Raw genomic sequence first — 27,436 nt, 5'->3', positions numbered from 1 at the left:
GAACTGAGGACCCCTATCTGAAACTACATCAGTCGGAATACCGTGTAACCGAAAGACGTGATTAATCAAAACCTGAGCCATCTCCTTGGCAGAAGGAAGTTTAGGCAGGGGAATAAAATGAACCGCTTTAGAAAAACGATCCACCACAGTCAATACGACAGTGTTACCATTAGATGCCGGTAAGCTGGTGACAAAATCAAGGGCTATTTGAGACCAGGGGCGGGAGGGCACGGGCAAAGATTTAAGCAGACCAGCGGGAGGTTGATTAGATGCTTTATTACAAGCACAGACTGAACAGGCTAATACAAATTGTCTGATGTCCGAAACCATAGAAGACCACCAAAAACGTTGACGGATGGCAGCCAACGTTCTCCGCATTCCCGGATGGCCGACAAACTTGGATTCGCGACCCCCCCAGATGACATCGGAACGTAAACACTCAGGAACCCATAGACGACCCGCCGGACACCCCTCCGGAAGTTCCCCCTCTCGGCCGGCCTTTCTCACCCGCTGTTCGATTCCCCACACGAGGGTACCGACCACCCTCCCCTCCGGGAGAATGGTTTCGGTCCGCTCAGACCCGGAACCCTCGAACAGACGGGAGAGAGCGTCAGGTTTAGTGTTTTTAGACCCCGGCCGGTACGAGAGGGTGAAGTTAAAACGTTCGAGAAAAGTGCCCAGCGAGCCTGTCTAGATGTTAACCTCCCGCTGAACGGATATATTCCAAATTTTTATGATCCGTCCAGACCAGAAAGGGTTCTGAGGTTCCCTCCAACCAGTGACGCCACTCACCCAGAGCGAGTCTAACCGCCAGCAGCTCCCGATTACCTATGTCGTAATTTCGTTCCGCTGGGTTTAACCGATGAGAGAAAAAAGCGCACAGATGCACTCTCCCGTCAACGGAAGACCACTGAGATAAAACGGTGCCTACCCCGACATCAGATGCATCCACTTCCACTATAAATTGTTTAGCCGCATCGGGAATAGAAAGAACAGGTGCAGAGATGAAACGGGACTTTAATTCATCAAAGGCTTCCTGAGCTTTTGTATTCCAACGGAAACAAACTTTAGAGGAAGTAAGAGGGGTAAGAGGTTTAGCGATCTGACCAAAGTTTCTGATGAAACGCAGATAAAAGTTGGCGAAACCCAGAAATCGCTGAAGCTCTTTACGAGTGTCGGGCACTGGCCATTCGGCGACCGCTGTAACTTTAGCGGGATCAGGACAAATCTCTCCCTCGGCTATAACGAAACCCAGAAACGAAACCGACTCCTTGTGGAACTCGCACTTCTCCGCAAAGAGCTGATTCTCTAACAACCGTTGTAAAACCTGGCGAACATGCTGGGTGTGTATCTGCATAGAGGGAGAAAAGATGAGAATGTCATCGAGATACACAAAGACAAATTTGTTAATCATGTCATCCAGCACTTCATTGACCATGGTTTGGAAGACAGCCGGTGCGATACAAAGACCGAACGGAAGAACGCAGTATTCCCAGTGCCTTGATGGTGTATTAAAAGCTGTCTTCCACTCATCGCCCTCTTTGATACGTACCAAGTGATAAGTGTTGCACAGATCTAACTTGGTAAACACGTGCGCTCCCTGTGATAACTCAAACGCTGACATTAAAGGCAAGGGGTATTTATTCTTAACAGTAATGTCATTCAGCCCTCTATAATTAATGCACGGACGAAGAGACCCGTCCTTTCTTTTTGACAAAGAAAAATCCAGCGCCAGCTGGAGACGAGGAGCGGCGAATGAGACCGGCATTTAGAGATTCATTAATGTACTTATCCATAGCCTCTCTCTCTGGTTTATATATATATATTTGGAAAATATACGACCCTTAGGCGGAGAAGTGTCTGAGAGAAGTTTAATCTCGCAATCATACGACCGGTGAGGAGGTAGGGAAGTAGCCCGGGCCTTACTGAACACCCGATACAGATCAGAGTACTCCGCCGGAACTCCCGAGAGATCAACATCCGGAACCTGAATGTAGAACAAACAACAGGAGAAGTAGCAGGACCGAGACATGAAACATGACACGAAGACTTCCAAGATAACACAACACCGTTCTGCCAATCAACGTGAGGATTATGTTTGGTCAGCCAGTCATTCCCTAAAATGACCGGCGATTGAGACTGTTCTAATAAATAGAATTCGATCTCCTCACGATGATTGCCAGAGACAAACAAACTCACAGGGGGTGTGCGATGGGTGATAACAGCCATATGCTGTCCCTTTAAAGTCCAAGCGGAGAGAGAGGAAGACAGAGAGATAAAAGGAATATCCCACGATTCGGCTAAACCGGCATCCAGAAAACTTGCCTCCGCACCGGAATCCAGCAACGCCTGTGAATGAAAAGACAGCTTATAGTCAATGATTACAGGTAGTGTGGTGCAGCTTACGGAAGACTTCACTGACGACACGTCCACCGAAACTCCCGAAGTCTTCGGCGGGCAGTACCCTTTTACCGGACACCTTACCGCAATACAAGCACAAACTACAGGACAGATGACGATGTCTTTCAGTGGCGGTAAGACGGAGCTTGCCCAGTTGCATCGGTTCCTCCGTTTGGAGAGAAGAAGGCGCTGTGAATTCGTCCAGCTCAGAGACGGCGAGATGACGAAACGACCGGCGGATGTCTCGAGTGTCAACACATATGCCACCTTAGATGTTGAAGCAGCGAAGCGCCGTGGCTGGAGGGCGAAGACAAGGGAACACTGCTGCAGGAAGGCCCGACAGATGTTGGGGTCGCCGTCGAAGGACGGGGGTGTCGCCGTGTGTGGCTCACGTTCTGCAGCTGCAGTTTCAACAGGTGCTGAATTGTGAACAGAATTGTGAGTTGTAAAGTCAGAATTGTGAGTTGTAAAGTCAGAATTGTGAGTTGGAAAGTCAGAATTGTGAGTTCAGAATTGCGAATTGTAAAGTCAAAATTGCCAGTTCAGAATTGCGAATTTTAAAGTCAGAATTGTGAGTTGTAAAGTCAGAATTGTAAGTTGTAAAGTCCGAATTGTGAGTTGTAAAGTCAGAATTGCGAGTTGTAAAGTCCGAATTGTGAGTTTTTAAAGTCCGAATTGTGAGTTGTAAAGTCCGAATTTGCGAGTTGTAAAGTCTGAATTGCGAGTTGTAAAGTAAGAATTGTGAGTTGTAAAGTCCGAATTGTGAGTTTTTAAAGTCCGAATTGTGAGTTGTAAAGTCCGAATTTGCGAGTTGTAAAGTCTGAATTGCGAGTTGTAAAGTAAGAATTGCGAGTTGTAAAGTCAGAATTGCAAAATAAAAAGTCCAATTCAGAGGGAAAAAAGACTGACTTTTTTCTCAGAATTACGAGTTTATATCTTACAATTATGACTTTATATCTCACAATTGCGTGTTATAAAGTCAGAATTGCGTGATTCTTTAATTCTGAGAAAAAAAGTCTGAATTGAACTCGCAATTGCGACTTTATATCACACAATTCTGAGATGTAAACTTGCAAGTGTGAGAAAATAAAGTCAGAAATGTGAAATAAAAAGTCACTTATACAATTTGTATTCTTTATTCTGTGGCGGAAACAAGCTTCCATAGTCAGCAGCCTATGTGTTTTTGTTTGTTTGTAATTGTTTTTGCTTATGTAAGGAAAATTACTAGTGAATATTTGAATAGATATTAGTAACTGTTGGAAAAAATACTAGTAGCCTATGAATATAGTTCAATTTAAAAAAGATACTAGTCTCTACTGGAAGTACAATTAACAGATAGATAGGCTATTAGTGTAATGTCAAGGGAATACTTATTCAAATGGCTTGCCATAGCTGAGGTTGCTGGTGTGAAGCTCGTGTGAATGTGTGTTTCTCTCTCTGGCCGGAGCTCTACTACAGGCGGAAGTTATAGGCGCTTGTGTTAGTGAAAATCTGCTCTGCTGGGAAAGTGAAAATCATCGTAAATGATAAGCAGCAGGCGATTTATGACAATTAAAACCTCAGCGCGTCATATATGTGGACGCGGTGGCTTTATTTTTTCCCCTGCATTTGCAGACTGCTGGTTGTCGTCGGTAAAGGCAGACTGGCATATTTATTGAGTTTGGTGTCTGGTTAGATGGTCAAGTAGTGAAGCTCTCACAGTAACTAACACACGCTTTGATTAGGGACGTTTAGACATTCTGTTACATTGATTCATTGTTACGCATTTCCGACTCTTGTGGATACACTGTAACGGGAGAGAAGGAACATTCCCTTTATTCAGTGATGACTCGATTGGGTTTAACATAACCGCTAAATCACATATGTGACTTCCACAACAACCAATCCCGTGGAGCCTTTTCTCTTGGCGTTTTGCGCTGGATTTTTCATTGGAACTGACAGAGATGGCAGACAGCGGTCGGGTGAAGCACGACAGCCCGAGCTCGAGCCCCGGACCCGGGAGGAAAAAGGCACAGCAGTCGCCCGGGTCAAAGGCGCGGTACTCTGTCCACGCTCCCGGGCACTGCTTTCGGAAAGTGACCCTGACCAAGCCGACCTTCTGCCATCACTGCAGCGACTTCATATGGGGGATTGTTGGGTTTATTTGTGAAGGTAAGACGCTTTATGGATTCACTTGGCATGTTTCATTCAGCAAAGCAATGTCAACAAAGTGTCTCGTACACAAAACTGCTGTGGTAGTAGGCACAGTGATGGTTTTAGAAGACAATACTAATACCATAGTATTGGATAAACACTCTCATAATATTTGTTAGGTGGTCTTCTGAATTTATTTTGGGTCATTTAACTATTTAATTTAAAGTTCAAGTGATTTTGTTCAAAATGGAATTTTCCCATACCACTTTGATTGACAGTTTTGATTGACAGATTATTATCTGTGCACGTGCCATCCTGGAAAGGGAAGGGATGAAGAAGGTTGGTATGTTAGAAAACAGATGGAGGATGTCAAGCATATCAGTCTCTCTCCTATACACCTCCCTCCTGACAAAATGATCGAAGCGCTTGTCTACTTACTGGGGAAGACAGATTGATGCAGATCGATACAGCACACTCCTCCTGTTGGACAGGGATCTGTGCAGGAGGACAATCCATCTAATTGATGGAGGCCGGTGAGAGTGAGAGAAGATCTGTACCATTCTCACTTCTGTTAGTTAGACGTCAAGCGTCAGTTTTTTTTTCTTTTCAGAGCTGCTCAGTTGGGTAAACAATATGCAAGCTCTTTAGATTAGGCTTTAATTCAAAGCAACCCGTGGACAATCAGTCTGAAAAGACAAAAAAGGATCATAAAAGTGGTCCATATGACAGCATATTCCAAGTTTTCTGAAGTCATAGCTTTGTGTATTGAGCAGATCAACATTTAATCCTTATTCACTGATGATCTTCCCATCCAGTCAGTTGTCAATGACTGCAAACAAATAATTGAGCAAATGAGTTGAACTTGTCAACTTGATCAGGTCAGTTAGCAAATGAATCATTTACGTCTACTTCTCTCATAAACTCTCATGAATGAAAGTTATAGGGTGGATATCTATATTTTCAGTGAATATCGACTTAAATTTACAACACAAAGCAAGGCTTGGAATATACTGCCATATAGAGTCATATAGCCTATAGACGACTTTTATAATGCTTTTGTGTCCTTTTTGAAGCTTGACAGTTTTTATTGTAATGCATAGAAAAAAGCAATTGTTTTTTCTCCTTTTGTTTTCAGTACTGGTTTAGTAACCCTTGGCCTTGCAGAATCTGTGATAGAATATCTTCTCTAAAAACCAGAGCGTAATCTACGCCTGAGCTCATTTCTTTTGACTCTTTATGAGGAGTCATCACAATGCTGCGGATCTGTAGGTTTTAAACTTTTATGGTCTGCCAATGACTTCAAAATGAATCATTGATGGAGCCAAATCCCCTTCCATCTGATTTCTATAAGGATAACATGTTTTTTTCCCTCATACACATTGAATGAATGTCAACTATATCAGCTGGTTTTGCCCTTTTAAAGCCTGTTGCTGTTTCGTAGGGAGAGATTAATCCACAATGTTATGCTATTCACAGAGATTTCACCACAATTCCTCTATGAATGATTATGGCAACAAGCAGCATTACTTTAGAGACAACTGGACTGGATTTATGTCGCCATATGAGATTGGCATGGCAGGAAAGCAGATGTTGATTGACAATGTGGATGTTACCAGGCAGAGTTGGGGAGAAATGAGACGTTTGTTACGTAATATGCTGCAGTGAAGTCGTGATTGACTCTTCTAGGTTGTCATGGCAACACATAGTCCAATGGAGTAAAGCGGCAGGCTGGATGCTGTAGCCAGACGGACTGAGAGTAGAACATAAACACACACGCATGCTCTATGTTCTAATGCTCATTGTGTGTTTATTGCACTGGTGAAGAGACTAGTAACGTGCCAGGCTCCGACTAATGCATTCATGTCATTATTCAGTTGTATTCATTATTGTTGCCATTGATGGCAGACATGTAGGGGTCGAATTATATAATGCTGATATACAGCTCTGAAAAAATTAAGCGAACACTACAAAATTAAGAAATTATATGTATCTGTTTGAGTAAAATATATTTTTTTGTTTATTCTACAAACTACTGACAATATATCTTCCAAATTTCAAATACAAATATTTATTTTAAGAAAATAATTATGTTACAAAATAATGGAAAAGGAATCCATGTATTCAGACCTTGAATAATGCAAAGACAACAAGTTTATTTTAATTTTTAATAGTAATGTTTTAACTTCGAAAGAGTTCAGAAATCAATATTTGGCGTATTTCCAATCACAGCTTTCATGCGTCATGCCCCCTATCAGTCGGTCACATTGCTGTTGGGCGACTTTATGCCACTCCTGGCTCCTTGGCTTTATTTAATCCCTGGTGACCCTCTTGCTTACATTCTTGAGGTTTTCAGTGGGGTTCAAGTCTGGAGATTGTGTTGGCCATGACAGGGTCTTCATCTGGTGGTCCTCCACGCCTTGATTGGCCTGGCTGTGTGGAATGAAGTATTTTCCTGCACGGAAAACCAGTCCTTCATTTTACTCAAACAGATACATATAAATAATAAATCCAGAGAAATTGCTAATTTTGTAGTGGTCTCTTAATTTTTCCAGAGCTCTATGATAATAAGATGTAATTAAAATTGCCAAATTAACATTTCAGACTTTAATACAAATAAATTCACAATTTTTTAAAAGCAAAATATGTGCAATGTGATCTACTGATGTAGCCTATAAATCTAGACGCACCCTAGCGGCAGCAAATCTAATTTGCAGTCAGGGTAGTCTAGCAACTCTCCGTTGGCTTGCGAGCTGGAAAGACGAAACTCTGGTCAGGCCAATCACATCGTGTATAGAGTCGGTGGGCGGGCTTAACATAATGACGGTAGAGTTGCGGCGGTTCTGCGTGCTACTCGTAAACAAAGAAGCTGGCGAACAGCGGTCTTTCGAATCGGCTTTGGCCGCGACTCTGGAAGACTTGAGTTAAGCTTTTCTTTGAGAAAAGAACATAGAAACGGCACTGAAGTCATTCTTTTGAAAGGAAGATGTGTTCAGAGTTTTGTCGACCGGATACGGCGAAAGTTTAATCTATCAACTAGCTCCGCGCTATCCTATTGCGTGCAGAGGGAATTTGAAAGACAACCGTTATCCCGCCCCTCGGATTGAGCCCTGCCAATGGTGTGTTCCCAGACCCAACATCTTGATGTGGGTCTGGCTTGTCAGGCTTAGAAAGAAAAAAAATCTTAACATTACATTAAATTAGTTACTATTTGGAATAATTATCTATTCTATTCTATGAATGTTAGAAATATAATAATAATAATTTAAAGGTAGGGTAGATAATGTTTTTCATAAAAAACGTTTTGTTATACTGGTTGAACTCCTGACAGCAATCAATAATAAAAGTGGTCTAAATATTAAAACACGCACATAAACTCCTGGGCAAAACAAATTGGGCAAAGCCAAAAATAGCTAAATATTTAGTGGTACTTTAATGGTCTTAACCATTTTAATCACAAATCACTGATCAGGAAATTGGTAAGAATTGCCAATTGAAACTCTAGATGAAGTAAAACATGAGCCTGATGGACTTGTTCTCAAGCCACATCTTGGTTGTCTTTGCAGTTTGAGCAGGAGCATTGCTTGTCTGATCATGTCTCTTTAGTTAACAACTTTTCAACTGTGTGAAGCAAGCCATTCTGCAATATTCTCCTGTACTCCAAAGCATTAAATGACTTTTCACAGGGAAGTATTTCACCAATACAAGCAGCTAAAAAGGCTCCCCACCCAATGATGCTTTCTCCATGCTTCACTATAGCATTAATTATTATATTTCTCACCAGATGTTCGAAGACACCGCTCTGGAGCATCACCAAGTAACTCATGTTTCATTGTGATTCATCACTCCACACACAACCACCCATATTCTGCCAAAAACCTCAACCTGTATTTCCATACCTCCGCACACTTGTTTGCGCAGACATCACACGTCATCAGCGTGTTCGAGTCTATGTAGTTGTGGACAGACAGTCACCGAGCGCCGTAAACAAACAGCAGCCACCTTTTACAGAACCAAAACAATGAGCTTATGCTGCGTTCACGCCACGCCATGCCATAACCAAAATCACGAGATGGCAACCCGTGACATTCTTCTCAGAGCTGTTCATAAATGTAAATGTAAATGTTCACATCCTTGGACTCAGAAGTATGTTTCTGTCAACACTATCATGAATCTATTGCACTCATTTGTAAGTCGCTTTGGATTAAAGTGTCTGCTAAATGACTAAATGTAAAATGTAAATCTGCAGCAGTCAGGTTGTACAAGTCAGAGCTCTAAGTTGTTTGCATTCATTATTATTGTAATGTTATGTGCTTTGAGACATGAGGTAAGGTAACGCCGTCTTGCTTTGCAGACTCTGCTGTGTGCGTTCATGTGTTTTGAAGGAGGCGTGGCTTTGGAGACGTTCTGAAGGGAGAATGGGATTTTGTGCTTTCATAACTAATGCTGCCTTCATGTGGTATTGGAAATGTCCTACTTTTCACTTCTGAAGTCGTGATCATAACTTCTTTTAATTTGTTGTGGTTGTGCAATAGGCTTTATCAAATTTTTAAAATATTGTTTAAGTTTTTATTTGTCCATGTAGCATGCTTGTTTAAAATCAATATTACATCAATCAAACTCTAAATATCAAGATGACCTTAAAATAACTCTCTAAATAATATTTGGATATACTGCAAATAATAGCATTTGTGCAGTCTGTTCAAGCATGCTCTTTATTAATTAGCCAGTATAAATATGGTCTATCTTGGAAAATCCATGTTTTATTTAATTAAAAAAAAAAAATAATAATTCTTAAACATCTTTTAGTTTTATTTTGGAATAACTAAACCTGGCTCTCATAACATAAGCAAAGAAGCTTGAATAGTTTTAAAGGAAAGGGGTGGGGGGGATCACAGTTTCAGCCAAGATATTTGGTGTACTGCTGCTTGATGTCTGGAAATGTTGTTTACACACGATGCCGGTTAGGCCACTCAAGACTCGCTTATAATTTTTTATAATTCACCAAAGTGTGGAAGGAAAAAATTGTTTAAGCCAAGATATTTGGTGTCCCTTAAAACAAATGGTAACATCTAAATGAACTGGTTTCAAGTTAAAATTTTAACATCACTTCATCACTACATCGACCTAAATACATTAATTTACACCAACTAAACTAATTTATATGGGTTAAATCGGGTACAGACAGGGCAGTAACCACCATAGACATTGAGGGGGACAAGTCCCCCCGTATAATTAGAAATGGCCAAATTGCCCCCCCCGCAACAAACATTAAAAAATATATATATATTCTTGATGCTGCTCTGCTGTACTTCATTACACACCGTTCCGTTTGTTGCTAGGATGACAAAAGTAAAATGTTATTTTTTTTTTAAGTTGGTCTGCCTTAGCGATCTAACAGCACTCGTCACTGTCAGAATGAGTGAGATGGCCAATCAAATCAAAGAAGGCGGGGCTGACTGTGCGAATTTCAATGCAACATTATTTGCAAATAGTTTACTTCATAACTACTACAATAGAACTGGAACTTGTACACCCCCCAGGGTACAGATAGCTATTTAAGTTAGCAGTTGCAGAAATTGGCATAGACATTTTTGTCCCTGAAAATGAAATGGGGGGAAAATGAAACAAATAAAAAGTAGAATTTTTTTTGTCCACTGATAGTCCTCTGACTATATTTTTTGCAATTAACATGAGGTGAAACTCTGGTTAAATGGTCTGTCACTAGTGCATGTTAGACTTCACAAAAATGCAGCCTGCTAAAACAGTTGCATGGGCTCATATGACAAATGTTTGTGTTGATTAAGAATGTGTGAACGGAACCGTCTTTGTGCTGTCTTTAGCAGCGTGTGCATGTCATGTCTAACCGTTTCTGATTTCACAAGCGTGGTGGGCATTACAGTGTGCGTGAGAACGTGCCTGTGGTACGTTAAACTTTAGAATGTTTTTCTTGCTCTTGTGGTTGTGATAGTGAGAGGAGCTCAGCCTGGCCAGCGATATCACTTCCTGTCTCTGGTAAGCATGAACAACCAACAAATGCATCAGTGAGGTTCAGTCTGTACCGAGGGCCAAAGTGGGCTCTAACAGCAGCATAAATTGGGCACACAATGATCCAGCAGTCACCGACCATAGAGACAGTCAATCGGTGCTGTTGTCTTTGGTGCAAATTGCTCTCTTGAGCTATAAATGCCATGGCTCATAATGTTTGTAAATAACTGAAATTTTGTTCAGTCATAGATTGACCTTTCCTAAGAAGAGTATAAGCATTACTTTGTTTTTTTGAGCAGTCCAACGGGTCGACTTTGGACTCAACTAATGAAATGAGTTTAGAACTTCAAGAGAACCATTCTGCCTCAAAGGTTCTGCCTCAAGAATGGCAGATGAGTATGGCAATCCGGTTTAGAAATGCTATTTTGCAAATCCTTATGGTGCTATAAAAAAATGTTTGGGTAACACTTTACAATAAGGTTGTATTAGTTAACATTAGTTAATGCATTAGTTAGCATGAACTAATAATGAACTGCACTTTTAAAGCATTTATTTATCTTTGTTAATGTTAATTTCAACATTTACTAATGCATTATTAACATCTTGTTAACATTAGTTAATACTTGAACTAACATGAACAAACCATGAACAGCTGGATTTATATTAGCTAATGTTAACAAAGATTAACTAATGCTGAAAAGAGGTGTTGTTCATGTTAACTAATGCATTAACTAATGTTAACTAATACAACCTTATTGTAAAGTGTTACCAAATTTTTTTTTACAAAGTGACATCGGCTCTAAATTGTGAAAATTATGGCTGTGAATTCACTGCTGAAAAAGAATGGCGGGTTTTCTTTTTGCTAAAGCTGCTGTACCTGCATATCTTAATTCTGTGCCCTGCACTAAATCTCTCTCTCTCTCTCTTTGTCTGCAGTGTGTAACTTCATGTCACATGAGAAGTGTTTGAAGCACGTCAGGACCGTGTGTTCCTGTATGGCTCCCACACAAATTCGGGTGAGTGACACATTCTGAAGAACGGACAAACGTCAGTAACTATGTGGGTAAATCTCATGGAATCTGTAAGGAACATGTCCTGGTCATATTTTACCCCAAACATTTAAATAATTTTTTTTATTAAAAATGCTTGAAGGATATTTTCACATACATTTTTTGCATTGTGACAGTTTTTTCTGCACAATTAAGCACATTTTCTCCCAAAAATTATTGTTACTGTAACTAAAAATCATTACAGTAATACAAAAATATATTTGAATTGAATTAAAACTTGAATGAGAATCGCTATTCAAATAAAAATGATCATGCATTCTGACTTATTTACATTGTTAAAGAGTTGGATTCTCATGCTAAACATGGCCAAAACACGAGTTGGACGTATGATGGAGTATTTCTGTGCCAAATACACTCCTTCAGGATTCGAATACGTTTCGGAAAGTTTTTTTTTCGAGTATGGCCCTGTATGACTTCATAAAGGGTGGAACTTCCAATATATGCACTTCTCCCGGGATGAGCGTGTGCACGCATCAATCAAAGCGAGAGCAAGAACATGCGCTCATCAACGAGCTTTGTTCGGTTACGGTAGCCGTCGGCAACGCTGTCATTTTGTTTTTAGACCACGAAATCAACAATGTCACTAAAGAAGTGTGTTTTTGGTTGTGAGGTAAATATAACCTTGTTCAGCTTCCCAAATAACCCAGTGTTAAGGAAATTAAGGAAAGAGTTCTGCAAGTGATGAGTCGAAACCGCAGGCGTGAGTGAAACTGCATCAAATGTCTGTGTTTTGTTGGCAATTGGCGCGTAAGTGTATATAATGTAAACAACATGAACGTACAGTGAATCAAAAGTTTTCCAGGGATAATGTTGTGATGTATTTCGTGTGTGTGTGTGCTCGTGTTTCTTTAGCTCCACCCACTGCACCCCTCCACAAGCTTGGCTGTTTTCGGAAAGAATCTGTACAGCGTATATGTCTTTTATAAATAGGATAAAAACAAAAGACTCTTCAGAGATATGAAGTATGCAATACTACTCTATAGGTACTCAAGATTAACATGAGATTGGCTGAAACTGTGTGTGTTATGCCCTCTTTAAAAATAAGTCTTCCTATAAAGTCAAACTTAGGGATGCAAAATCATTTAAGGCTTCATTTTCTTTGTTATATATATATATATATATATATATACACACACTCATCTAAAGGATTATTAGGAACACCTGTTCAATTTCTCATTAATGCATAATGCAAATGCAACCAATCACATGGCAGTTGCTTCAATGCATTTAGGGGTGTGGTCCTGGTCAAGACAATCTCCTGAACTCCAAACTGAATGTCAGAATGGGAAAGAAAGGTGATTTAAGCAATTTTGAGCGTGGCATGGTTGTTGGTGCCAGACGGGCCTGTCTGAGTATTTCACAATCTGCTCAGTTACTGGGATTTTCACGCACAACCATTTCTAGGGTTTACAAAGAATGGTGTGAAAAGAGAAAAACATCCAGTATGCGGCAGTCCTGTGGGCGAAAATGCCTTGTTGATGCTAGAGGTCAGAGGAGAATGGGCCGACTGATTCAAGCTGATAGAAGAGCAACTTTGACTGAAATAACCACTCGATACAACCGAGGTATGCAGCAAAGCATTTGTGAAGCCACAACACGCACAACCTTGAGGCAGATGGGCTACAACAGCAGAAGACCCCACTGGGTACCACTCATCTCCACTACAAATAGGAAAAAGAGGCTACAATTTACAATTTACAATTTGCACGAGCTCACCAAAATTGGACAGTTGAAGACTGGAAAAATGTTGCCTGGTCTGATGAGTCTCGATTTCTGTTGAGACATTCAGATGGTAGAGTCAGAATTTGGCGTAAACAGAATGAGAACATGGATCCATCATGCCTTGTTACCACTGTGCAGGCTGGTGGTGGTGGTGTAATGGTGTGGGGGATGTTTTCTTGGCACACTTTAGGCCCCTTAGTGCCAATTGGGCATCGTTGAAATGCCACGGCCTACCTGAGCATTGTTTCTGACCATGTCCATCCCTTTATGCCCACCATGTCCCCATCCTCTGATGGCTACTTCCAGCAGGATAATGCACCATGTCACAAAGCTCGAATCATTTCAAATTGGTTTCTTGAACATGACAATGAGTTCACTGTACTAAAATGGCCCCCACAGTCACCAGATCTCAACCCAGTAGAGCATCTTTGGGATGTGGTGTAACGGGAGCTTCGTGCCCTGGATGTGCATCCCACAAATCTCCATCAACTGCAAGATGCTATCCTATCAATATGGGCCAACATTTGGTACAACATTTGATTCAGCACCTTGTTGAATCAATGCCACGTAGAATTAAGGAAGTTCTGAAGGCGAAAGGGGGTCAAACACAGTATTAGTATGGTGTTCCTAATAATCCTTTAGCTGAGAGTATATATATATATATATATATATATATATATATATATATATATATATAATATTCGTGAAATGTTACTTGGATTAATTCATTCATCCAAATATTGCCCTGTGGATATTACACTTACACACATAAGGCGAGACAGGGTTTATTTATTCGGACATCCCACTAACGATATTATTGAGGCATCGCAACCCTGGATGGATGCTCTGAAAATACAGGACATGAAGTCTCATGAAGAACAGTTATGCTGTTAATAAAGAATGATCAAACTGTTTGTCTGAGTATGATCATGCAAGAAAGATCATAATTAGCTGTTGATGTTACCTGTCTTCTCCATGGCTTTGTATTACAAAAACAGGAAGTACATTATGCACCGAATCTACATTAAATAATTTAGTTCTCACATACTGACTGGAGCCGTTTTGCTCAGTGACACAGCAGTCAGCGTAGCCCTTTGTCCAGCCTTCATAATGAATTACTGATGACTTCCTGTCGCGTTGTGGTCTTTCATGAAGGCCAACTGTCAACCAGCCTTTGTGCTTTTGATAGCAGCTCATCTAGCAATCTAGATGAGCTGCTATCAGCCTAGACTGGAAGTTTTTTCCCACCCAGTGTTCTCACTACTGATTCTGATTACAAACCCAATCTATAGTTGATAAACTCATTGTGCTAATGTAGTGCAGGTCACGACTCACGAGCCCTGTGAATTTTATCAGTGGCCTTGCTGATATGAACATTTTGTGTTGGTATGCTGATTTGGTTTATTACATTTGCTCTGGAATACTTGATTCTGATTGGTTAGTCACATGTGAGACATTAAAATAGTTTTATAATTACCGCTAAACTGTTAAAGGGTTAGTTCACCCAAAAATGAAAACTCTGTCATTAATTACTCACCCTCATGTCGTTGGACACCCGTAAGACCTCCGTTCATATTCGGAACACAAATGAAGATATTTTAGTTGAAAGCTGATGGCTGAGAAAGGCTTCAGATAGGCCTCCATTGGCATTCAGTACATTTACGCATACAGTACCAAGACGCATAAAAGGCACTTAAAACATTGTTACAAAGTCCATCTCACCACAGTGACTCTACAATAATTTTACGATGCGACGACAATAGTTTTTGTGCGAAAAAAAAAAATCAAAATAACACCTTTATCCAACTTGTTATTGTCTTCCGTGTGTGCCTCCACGACGCATGCGCGAGAATATGACGTAGCGCCGGTGTTAAAATGTGTTGTAACTTGCTGGTGCTAATTAGAGCGGCACGATTCATCGTTAAAAGATTGCGATCTTGGTTCAAACACCCACGCCGATCTCATTCCTAAATGAGAAAAATTTGCTATGTCTATTAAACCTTTGACAAAATCACAGCGAACATTCAAATCTGCGTTAGGTCGGATATAAACACTGATGTCTACGGAAGCGATCACATTATAGCAAATCAGTCAATCACCTTCTAAAAAGTTGCACTTCAACGATTGTATCAATTAGGCCTACATTGTTACGCCACCAGGTGGCGACTAGTGACTGTAAAAAAATATTGTCATTGAATCATTCATTCACGAGATTCGTTCAAATAACGCTGATTCATCCAGTAATAAAACAAGTGAAGTGTTTGAGCGAGTCGTTAAATCATTGATTCAAACATTCAGATTCATTCACATTTTGGGTAACACTTTACAATAAGGTTCATTAGTTTACATTAGTTAACATGAACTAATAATGAACTGCACTTATAAAGCATTTATTTATCTTTGTTAATGTTAATTTTAACATTTACTAATACTTTATTAAAATCTTGTTAACATTAGTTAATGCACTGTGAACTAACATGAACAAACCATGAACAGCTGGATATTTATTAACTAACGCTAACAGAGATGAACTAATGCTGAACATTTATTGTTCATGGTTAGTTCATGTCGATTAATGCATTAACTAATGTTAACTAATACAACCTTATTGTAAAGTGTTACCCACATTTTAAATATGCAGCAATTAATATTTTGTCAAAACCTCTAGTAAATGTATAGTTTACTATAGTTTATAATATTTTAGTTATTTTGTTTAGTTGTTTGTTCAGAATCGCGGGATAAGCGATCTCTGTTGGAAACAAAAATATCCTGATACTCAATTTATCCAGAATCCTGCAGCTACTTTATTGTATTTTTATATAATCCCAGTCCCTAATCATAATATACAGTGCAGATAAATGTCTTACAGTAGCTAACTAGTCCATAGAAAATGTATTCAAAATGAATAATTATAAAAAACCTATATTATAATATTGTAATATTGTTGCAGTGTTTGTCCATTGTCATTTTGGTATATATTATTATAGTGTTTATTATTATTTTGAGTTGGCTTTTATTTTTATTTACAGTTATTTTATTGTTGTTTGTATTCGTTTTTTTTACATTTCTATTTAGCTTTAAGTTTTAGTTTTAGTCATTTTAGTACTTAAACTTTTATTCAGTTAGTTGCCAAGGCAACATGTAACTTCTTTTTTTTTTTTTTACATTTTATATCTAATATTTTACCAATTTTTTTTTTTTTTTCCGAGTTTTAGTGTTAGTAAACAATTACAGCTGTTGTCTTGTTGCTAGGCCAGTTGTTTTTTACATTGTAATGGACAATTACTTACTTGCATAATAAAATAATTTGATCTAAAATCAATAATTAAAGTGCATGCATTTCATTATTTATTTATTTGTAATTTAAATAACAATGAAGGGATTGGAATGTAGTAATTGGGATTTATCAGGCTCTTTTTTTATGTCTGTATACTCCACATTGAACAGTTGCTGCGAAGAAAAACTGCTATATTGTTTTTTTAAAACAGGATGCACATTTAGCATGTGAAAATAACACATCTTGCTGGTATCAGCTAGTGAAAAAGTAACCACATGAGATGTTCGCTGCTTAGAAACTGCATCCTCTCAATGTGCTCTCAAACCCGCCTTGCTTTAGCCAAATGGCACATAGGTAACACTGACCGGCCAATTGCATCAGAGCAGCTGCAGGGCATGACAGGAGGCTGAGTCAAGCACCATGCCACAGCAAAACTTAATTTAGACCAAAAGATAATGAGGTGGAACAGAAACCACTGGTCTGAATCAAAGACGGACCCTCAGAGAATATACTGGAAGTTTGCCTCCATGCATAATGAATGAAGAGACAAAACAAGAAAGTGGATGCAGTGTTTTAATTGTCTTTTTCTAGTTTCTTAGGCTTTAAGAGTGATGCATTCAGTTTGAAAAGGAAGTGGATGTGACTTTTTCTGTACTGGCTGAAGACTTTTCTCAGCTGTGCGTGTGTGTGCGTGTGTGTGTATGTGTGTGTGTGTGTGTGTGTGTGTGTGTATGTGTGTGTGTGTGTGTGTGTGTGTGTGTGTGTGTGTGTGTGTGTGTGTGTGTGTGTGTGTGTGTGTGTGTGTGTGTGTGTGTGTGAAATATGTGTGCGTAGGTGGGTGGGTGGTGTAGGAGTGAGTCAGTCTCCGAGCCAACTGCTCCATTAACCTTTACTCAACAATCTCTCTGAACCACATCTGAGGAAATACAAACACAACAGTTGCAGCCATTCAACACCCTTATTACTGTTATATACATTTTTGAAGACTGCATGTGGAGAGAACACATTTAACTTCTGGAATGTGACTTATTTCCATGTGAAACAGAATATTTGGCGTAGTGGACATGATTTAGGTTGGAACTTAAGTGTAGAGATTGGGATTTTTAGGCTCTTATAATTTTGGTTAATATTATGTTTCCTTTGTCTGGACAGCGTTGATTTATGTTTGTGGAATTAATAGGTCATTTAAAGCTGCAGTCCTTAAATGTTTTTTTTTGTTTGTTTGTTTTTTTTTGGTTAAAAATGATCCAAAATAATTTTTGAGCAAATACATAAAAAGCCAGTGTTCAAAACTATCTCCTTACCTTAGCCCCATTCACAACGGTAATCTTGTAAAAATGTGTAATAATTTGATAATTTTATAATTCGTCTGCAGAGCTGCCAACTCTCACGCATTGGCCGCGAGACACATGCATTTGATTTTTTTTTCACACGCCACACCCCCGATTTCTCACGCTGAAGTGTCAACCCGGTCGGTCAAATGCCTGAAAGATAAGTTTATCTATAGTTGATCTGCTTTCGGTGAGGGGGTTCAAGATAAATACGGTGTAGTGCGACCAAAAGCTACATTCCGTTTTGGATTCTGACGAGAAAGAGCCTATAATGAGCGAAGCGGTGCGGTGTGACGCCTCGCTCAATAATTCACTCTATGCAGGCGCGCTCCACTCATGAACTGCGTGCTCAACAGTAAAACGCTCGCTCAAATCCTGCTCAGACATGACAATTATCTGTAGCCTAGGCTACTTGTTGTTGCCACTAAACAATTTATTTTGTTTCATATTTATGTTTAAATATTATAATGCTATTTTAAAAGTTAATCTTAGGCTATCATGAAAAGTGCAAAGATGCGTAATATGTCAAAGACTTTATTAAGTTTTGTTTTGTAGAAAGCCTTTCTTTAAAGTCAATTTCATTTTGTATAAATTGTATCTTAATTTTAATCAATGTTTAAATTGCCTGGATTTAATAAATAAGAAGCAAATAGACTATAGCAGACAATAATCGTGACGGAGGCGCCGGAACGATCACTCGCATTGCACATGAACTGGAGCGCACGTCTTATAAATAAACCCAAACTCAACAGGCTACTTCCCTCACAGACATGAGAAATATGTGTATAGAAAGCTTGAAATGTCCACTTTTAAACAAAACGAAAAGAAACAGTTAAGCAATGCGCTGTGTTCACGCGAGCAGCTCATGACTGGCCTCTCAGAGTGTTTATGATCAGAATGCTGCAATTGTCATTGAAATGACTGGGGGGAAAAAAAGCATTATGCTGTTTTAAATCCCAAATATTATAACATTCTTCATTAACAATTATTCAGTTATTTGTAACAATGTCATTGTAAAAAAAGAAAGAACAAAAAGAAAAGTAGTTTCAATGTAGCTAGCTACTTTTTGATAGTAACTTGTGTAACTATTTTTTAATAAGGATAACTTGAATATAACTTAGCCACTTTAACTTACAAGTAGCTTGTTCTATTTAGACAAAATCATGCTTCTGCATAATGTTTTAATATTTTGATGTGTATAGGAAATACTGTATATACAAAGTGTCATATAGATGGATTTTGTCTTACAGTAATAGAGAAAAAAAACAATACTACCCCATTCAAATGCTGATGCAGAGGGTTTTCTGTGGTGAACCACTGATATATCTGTGTGTGTGTGCATATATATAAATCAAAAAAATTCTGTGTACGGTAATGATGCTGAATGAGACAAAAAAAAAATTGCTTTGTACGTGACAATCTCACTTTTTAAGAAGTTGGCAGCCCTAATTCAATTTATCATTTTGATTGCGGATTGTAATCCAGAAAGGACCAAACAACAATCATCAGTGACAACTGGAGATTCACCCATAGTCAAAAGCAAAAGATTAGACTGTACAGAAATTGAAATCTATACTTCTACAGGTAACGCAATACACACCAAATAGTCACACAATGCTGATATTGTTAACATTAAAGGGGAACTTCAGTGCTGGGAAGATGAATGTGTATTTAAACTGGGTCATTTATGTAGTAGAATGCACTTTCTTCGCTGCCCTACAAGGCCACTCCCAAAGCCACGGCTACTGGTTATCACTTGCCCACCATGACACCGCCCCCACCGTCGTTTTGATTTTCATAGTAATACAATCATTTCGTTCAGTTAGAGAATAGACATTACTACAATTAAAAACTGAACGTGTCTTTTCAATAAAGTGTTAGTGAGCTGAACGAAAGTCACAGCACAAACGCAGCAGGAGTCAGGTTTCATTCATCACGAGAGCGAAGAGCAGAGCAGAGCTGAGGTAAGCGCAGCAATCATTCACGACGCCTGTCCAGTCTGGCGTGTTTTCAGATCATGCCAATGGAAGCTTAACTTTCATAGGAATTCTTTGAAAAGTTGAAACACTCACTTTGCTCCGTACCGCTCCGTTATTAATGCCCGAGCCGAGCGGCCGTGCGCATTTACATTGTGTGAGTGAGATCCCACCCCTATGTGCGGGTTGATAACATGAGGAACTAGCTCCTACTACTGGCTGTAGTCTCTAGCCTCTGGCCAAAAAATCCTCAGATGACGCAAAATTACGACATTTGCATCATCGGAGGATTTTTTGGCCAGAAATAAAATGCATAATTCTCTCGTCTCAGGGGGACATGAGGGGAAAAGTACCATCATTTGAATATACTACCGGGTTTCCACTGATACAAAGCTTAATGCTAATCGCTGAAGTCACCCTTTAACAATTTGAGAACAAAGTATAATAATAATTTGCATGGTTTGATGTGATATGAGCTAAACGATCGTTAGATTCAGTCATCGTTGGCACGATTTCTTGTAATGCCTTTTTTTCTCAGTTGGTCAGAACAAAAGTGGCAGACATGTTACTTTTTTAGATGACATTTTCCGGTGAAAATATTTTATTTTGGTCGTACTTCCAAGACGTAGAATCTGTGATTCCGTTAAAGTATTAACAAAACAATTCCTGAAAACAATTTTAATAGTTTGAGTTGTAATTACAAATAACAGCACTTCCAGAGACATTTATTGAGGAAGTAAATATTGCCATTTTTTTTATTTAATTTTGTCTTTAAAGTGATTACTTACAATTTAAGTTTATTTATTTATTTTTATTTAATTTATTTAACAGGGACCATGCTCAACACAAATGTTGTGCCAGAGTTAGCTAGATAGCTAATTTGCAAATGTGGTCCCTGGGCAGGAAGTTTGATGAATTATGAATCTTAATCTATAATATGAATATTAATCTTGAAAACCATCTAAAACAACAGCAAAAAAAGAGAGAATAGTGTGTAATATCTCTCATCCCAACCTCCAGAAACAAACAGTTTGCATTTTAGCAAACACTGTTATTTTCATCCATTTGTTCTGAAAGTACTCTGAGCCGAGTACCTCAGCAGTAGCCATTTTCAGGAGCCAATCACCTTTAGGATCAGAGAGATGACAGCTAATGACAGGAAACGAGGTCATGTCCGGTAGGATGCTCTGCAGTCTACTGTTGCGACTCCCTTGGGAGGACAAGAGCCAGTAAGGATGTGTCCACTGCAGGAGGGAGAGATGGGCCGCAGCTCAAGGACACATGCTGTGTGTGTGTGTTTGGGGCCTCATCAGCAGAGTACCTTGGCAACCTTAAACAAAACTTCACCATATTTTTCTCTGTATTATGTGGAATTATATTTCATGTCCCTAGAGTTTAGGTATTTTCAGTTCAGTGGCATTATTTTGGTTTGTGACATTTCTTAGTAAGGCAGTCCAGACTTCTAAACAGCTGTTCCGTGTCTGTGAGCTCACAGACATCAGCGGGTTCGATTTCTGGCACCCTGTCAAGCGTCTAAATATCCTGATTTGCTTGAGCAAATGTCAAGCTGTTTTTATTTGTGTTCCCGAGCCATAAATTCAAATCTTGAGTAAAACATGAAAATCTGTCCCGTCGTTCACTGCGCTGTGTGCTGTCGCAAGAACGTCTGCTCTTAAATATCATCTTTAGTTTTACACTGAAGTTGACTGGTATGCCATATAAATATATATATATATATATGTATGTATGTATATATATATATATGTATGTATGTATGTATGTATGTATGTATGTATGTATGTGCATATATATATATATATATATATATATATATATATATATATATATATATATATATGTATATGTATATATGTGTATATATATATATGTATATGTATATATGTGTATATATATGTATATGTATATATATATATATATATATATATATATATATATATATATATATATATATATATATATATATATATATATATATATATATATATATATATATATATATATATGTATATATGTATATATGTATATATGTATATATGGATGTACTGATCAGGCATTATGACATTGAACAGGCATAACATTATGAAGTAAATAAAACTGATTGATTATGTCTTCATCACGGCACCTGTTAGTGGGTGGGATATATTAGTCAGCAAGTGAAAATTTTGTCCTCAAAATTGATGTGTTAGAAGCAGGGAAAAAAGGCAAGCGTAAGGATTTGACAAGAGCCAAGTTGTGATGGCTAGACGACTGGGTCAGAGCATCTCCAAAACTGCAGCTCTTGTGGGGTGTTTCCGATTTGCAGTGGTCAGTATCTATCAAAAGTGGTCCAAAGAAGGAACAGTGGTGAACCAGCGACAGGGAAGAAGGTGGCCTGGTCTGATGAATCACGTTTTCTTTAACGTGGATGGCCAGGTGCGTGTGCGTCATGTTAACACGCGAACACATGGCACCAGGTGCACTATGGGAAGAAGGCAAAACGGCGGAGGCAGTGTGATGCTTGGGGGCAATGTTCTACTGGGAAACCTTGGGTCCTGCATCCATGTGGATGTTACTTTGACATGCACCACCTACCTAAGCATTGTTGCAGACCATGTACACCCGTTCATGGAAACGGTATTCCCTGGTGGCTGTGCCTCTTTCAGCAGGACAATGTACCTGCCACAAAGCAAAAACGGTTCAGGAATGGTTTGAGGAGAACAACAACGAGTTTGAGGTGTTGACTTGGCCTCCAAATTCCCCGGATCTCAATCCAATCGAGCATCTGTGGGATGTGCTGAACAAACAAGTCCGATCCATGGAGGCCCCACCTCGCAACTTACAGGACTTAAAGGATCCGCTGCTAACATCTTGGTGCCAGATATCACCGCACACCTTCAGGGGTCTTAGTGGAGTCCATGCCTCAGCGGGTCAGAGCTGTTTTGCGAGCAAAAACACAATATTAGGTCATAATGTTATGCCTGATCAGTATATAGAGTACAACAGGGCTAAAGCAAGCCTGTAGCACTCCTCTCAGAAACTGAAGCCTCCGCGCCTCGATCGCCCCCCGGTGGTTGGTCCCAGTTTAGCTCATAAACCCCACCCCTCCTTGTATTACAATGGACTCCTTATATTGCAAGACAAACTAAAAAATTAAATGACACTTTGGGAGGAGATTGGAGCTTAAGCTTTAATTTCTATATTTCCATAACTGTTTATTTCACACCAACATAATGCATTGTTCTGCATCTGTGAGAGTGTGGGCAGGCTTTTGATAATCGCGCCTCTACTTCCTGTTCTCTTCCCGGTCTCAAATCTGCGCAAGATGTCAGCACCGTGTGCGGGCCTCCGAAAGCTTCAACTCTCGTCAGGGGAAGTCAACGAAGTCGCGTCATCCATATTTTTTTTACGGTCTATGGGCTAAAGGCTCCACGGGGTAAAAAGCTCCTTTGATTTTATTTTCCTCTAAACCACTAGATGGCACCACAACTTGCCTCACCGCTTTTCAAAACATTGCTTTTCAAGATGCATATGGAAATTTGTGTGATCTTTGACGTGGTCGTGGGCAAGTTGAGTCGGCGCTAGTTTGATCTAATATTTGATGTTTTTTTAAAATGTTGTAGATTCAAGTATAGCAAATAAGAATCGCTAAATTATTGAATATATTTTGAGTTTATGGTATCTGGGGTAAAAGGCACCATATTTAACTTGATAATAAATTGTTTTAATAGATATAAATTATCTATAAATAACTATAAATAGATATAAATAGCAGACTTTTCCATTTGTTGACATGAAATTAGATTCAGATTGTAAATATCATATATTAAGTTGGGTGTCCACCTTAGAGATAATCACCATCATATTTAAAAATATTATATTAATTATATTATATAACAAAATATCATTTATTGTTACTACTGTAAATCTATATTAAATTATTATGGGATCTCCTTCAATACTTTTAGAATCTTTGCTTTTTAAAATGATCTTGTTTATATATTTTAAAAATATAGTTCTATATTAACGTATTTTAATGACTGCATATTTATTGAACAAAAATGTATTCTTTTATTTATCAAAATAAACAGAAAATAGTTCAAACTTTGCCAAAATAATTGTTTTGAACAAGTATTAACTTATTATATTCGCAAAAGTATTTGTATAAATAACAATGCTGTTTTGGGGAAAAAGGCCCCCCTCACCACCCCATACATTTATACGATTTTTAAACAAAATAAACTTCTTTTATGATTTATTTTCACACAAAATCTGTTGCTCCATCAATGTTCAATACAAACACAGTATATATTTTTTCTGCAGTCATACACTATGGGAGTAATAAAGCACATTTTCCTTAAGGTGTGCCTTTGGCCCCGTTGCACCCTATATATAGTTTTTCTGCATTTTAAACTGGGGCAGGAGAAACTGGGATGGGGAAAAATGACACGCTTAATGGAAATGTTCAGCAGCATAGACATCCTAAAGGGAGTTTTCCGTCAATTAAAGGGAGTTTTTCCTGTGTGCAGGAATTAAAAGGATGTTTGTTTGTTTTTTGCAGCATGACTTAGGCGAATGGAGACCATCAGCTCAAGAGCATGATGGAGGCAGTGCAAAATTATGGCTCTCCAGATGTTGCTCACTCTCACTACTCAAAATGCCTTAGCTGTTTGATTTGCGAACAGAACACACCTCTAACCACTAATTCACTACCCCACCAAAATATTTGTATCATTTTTACCAACCTGCACATCAAGCAACCAAAGACTAGGGCTGGACCAGAATATTTGAATATCCATTCGATGGGTTGGTATTCGATTTTCTATTTCGGGATTCGAATATTAGTTTTTTTTTTGCGAAAAAAGAGCTGGCATTTTGGGTTAAGCCGGGTTTGTTTTCACATTGTGGAAAATAGTAGCCTGACAAGCCAGACCCACATCAAGATGTTGGGTCTGGGAACACACCATTGGCAGGGCTCAATCCGAGGGGCGGGATAAACGGTTGTCTTTCAAATTCCCTCTGCACGCAATAGGATAGCGCTACAACCAAACAGAGCAATGAAGAAAGTGAAGCGGAGCTAGTTGATAGATTTAACTTTCTCCGTATCCGGTCGACAAAACTCTTTACACATCTTCCTTTCTTAAGAATGACTTCAGTGCCGTTCTTTGTTCTTTTCTCAAAGAAAAGCTTAACTCAAGTCTTCCAGAGTTGCGGCCAAAGCTGATTCGAAAGACCGCTGTTCGCCAGCTTCTTTGCTTACATGTAGCACGCAGAACCGCCACAACTCTGCTATCATTATGTTAAGCCCGCCCACCGACTCTATACACGATGTGATTGGCCTGATCAGAGTTTGGTTTTTCCAGCTCGCAAGCCAACGGAGAGTTGCTAGACTACCCTGGCTGCAAATTAGATTCACTGCCTCTAGGGTGTGTCTAGATTTCTAGGCTAGGAAAATAGAATAATAGAATCAAAATGTACTATCCTTCTTACCTGTTAGGGATGTGACTGTGTGAAAAGCTTCCCTCACCGTCACATTACAGTGCTTGTGCACTGAACGGCTGTGAACGAATGACAGTGCAGCCGTGCGCAGTTTACTTTCGGTTTGCCAATTCGGGAGCGGGTTGCTTGAATTGTGGGTTCATTAGCCTATTCTTAATGAAAACCACAACAACAAAACAGTACAATGACAAACTCCCTTAAATAGGCGCTTTTACATTTCGTTTTGAAACCAAATCTTCGGCGATCATCTTGTCCTTCGGCTCCTCACTCTCGTGATAAATGAGATCTGACTCCTCCTGCGTTTGTGCTGCGACTCTCATTCGGCTCACGCTGCACGTTCAGTTTTTAATTGTAGTTAATCTGTTCTCTGAACAAAATTATTTTTACTACTATAATATATCAAAACTGGGACGTAACAGACCTGTGTGTTATGTATCACTGATACAAGTTGTACAGTGTCCATTCTCGGAGCATATAAGCCCTGCCCGCTTGATGTGCGCCGCTTCTAGAGATTCCTGCTTTTATTAGAGCTTCGAATATTCGATGTTGATTACTACCGAAGCTTCGAAGCTCAAAAAAATGGTATTCGGACCAGCCCTACCAAAGACCAGGAGATATTTATCACGGTGTGTCACAAGCATCACATTACATGCACCACAAGCGAGAGAATGGGAAGGAGAGGGCAGAAAGGCTGACTTCTCCTCCCCCATTTCTCTGCTGTCACAATCTTCTGTGTGATTCACAAAGTGTTCCCGTGAAATCAGTCGTTACAGATGGGCACACGCATCGTGACAGCCCAGCTGGGATTTGTCACCACATCTCTCTTCACTATATCAGAACATCTTGCTCTGGGTCTTTGAAAGCTCCAGTCATATCCAGATAGTAACTGGATGTTATTTAGCTGGATTCCATTTCCAGTTAGAAGTAGGAATCTCGCATTTTGATTCATATGCAGTTGACGTGATCCGTGCTCCATTTAAACTTGGACAAAGTGGTCAAGTGCTACCTGATTGTGATTCGATAAATGCAATCGCATGTTAGATGTAAAGGGGACGTCTGTAGGAAGTAAGTGTGTGGAAGGAAAGGGAAACTGCTCTCAGGCCATTTACCCTTTCTTTGAGTGCATGTAATTGTATATGTTTGGTTAAACAGGTTAAACACTTTTAAATATAAAGCTTGAATGCATGCTATTGCTTTCAGAGAGGAAGGATAAGGTTTCACTGTTGTATTATGTTCACTTTTATCGGAATGTGATTTGCTGTTTGCTGAAACATGAATCACCTTGGTAGGGGTATACGGCACTTCCCATTCTTTATTTGATTATTTTTACACATACTGTACATTGAAATCTTCCTCTATTATATTTATAAATCTGTCTATTTGTGGTCTGTGATGCTGGTACATGAGGTCAAAGGGAAAAGAAATCAGCTATTTAAATCCTTAAATTCTTTACTTCCCTCCCCCAGACAGGAAGGAAGTGCAGGCATCTGCGTACTTTCCCACCATTCCCATCACTCAGACAGGAAGTGATGTCACATGGAGGCACAGATATGCCAGTGTGCTCCCTGACACACGACTAGCCCATTAGTCATGTCCGATTTGCGACTAATAGTTAAATTAAGCCAATTAAAATGGTGTAAGTTAGTTTCGGTGTGGATACTAGAAATGTGCCATTTCCTGATATTTTACTCACCCCCATCTCATCCAAAATGTTCATGTCTTTCTTCAGTCGAAAAGAAATTACGTTTTTTGAGGAAAACATTCCAGGATTTTTCTCCCCATCAGAGACTTCCATGGCAACCAAAATGTTAAAGGTCCAAATCAATGCAGTTTCAAAGCGCTTCGAAGGGCCTCAGAGGCTCTGCACGATCCCAGACGAGGAATAGGGTCTCATCTAGCCAAACGATCGGTCATTAAAAATAAAAATTGTATATACTTTTTAACCTAAATTGCTCATCATATCAAAAAGGTCACGCCAGACGTAGGCGGAAGTACTGTCCCGTGTTTACAAAGCACACATGCAAAACGTCCTTTAGCAAAAAAAGG

At 39.2% G+C, this 27,436-nt stretch overlaps 1 protein-coding gene across 1 annotated transcript in view; it reads left to right on the top strand.

The window, feature by feature from the left end:
• Positions 1-4,233: 4,233 nt before the first annotated feature.
• dgkq (diacylglycerol kinase theta) overlaps positions 4,234-27,436 on the top strand; it is a 55,235-nt gene continuing 32,032 nt past the window's right edge. Inside the window, exons 1-2 of the mRNA XM_079838750.1 lie at positions 4,234-4,551; positions 11,455-11,534. Of these exons, the coding sequence (XP_079694876.1) occupies positions 4,344-4,551; positions 11,455-11,534 (288 nt within the window). The 5' untranslated portion in view covers positions 4,234-4,343. The remainder of the gene's footprint in view (positions 4,552-11,454; positions 11,535-27,436) is intronic.

This window comes from Gobio gobio (genome assembly GCF_949357685.1).
Source record: "Gobio gobio genome assembly, chromosome: 16".
NCBI lineage: Eukaryota > Metazoa > Chordata > Actinopteri > Cypriniformes > Gobionidae > Gobio > Gobio gobio.
Note: the sequence above shows the minus strand (reverse complement) of the source record. Positions and strands in the feature narration are given on the sequence as shown.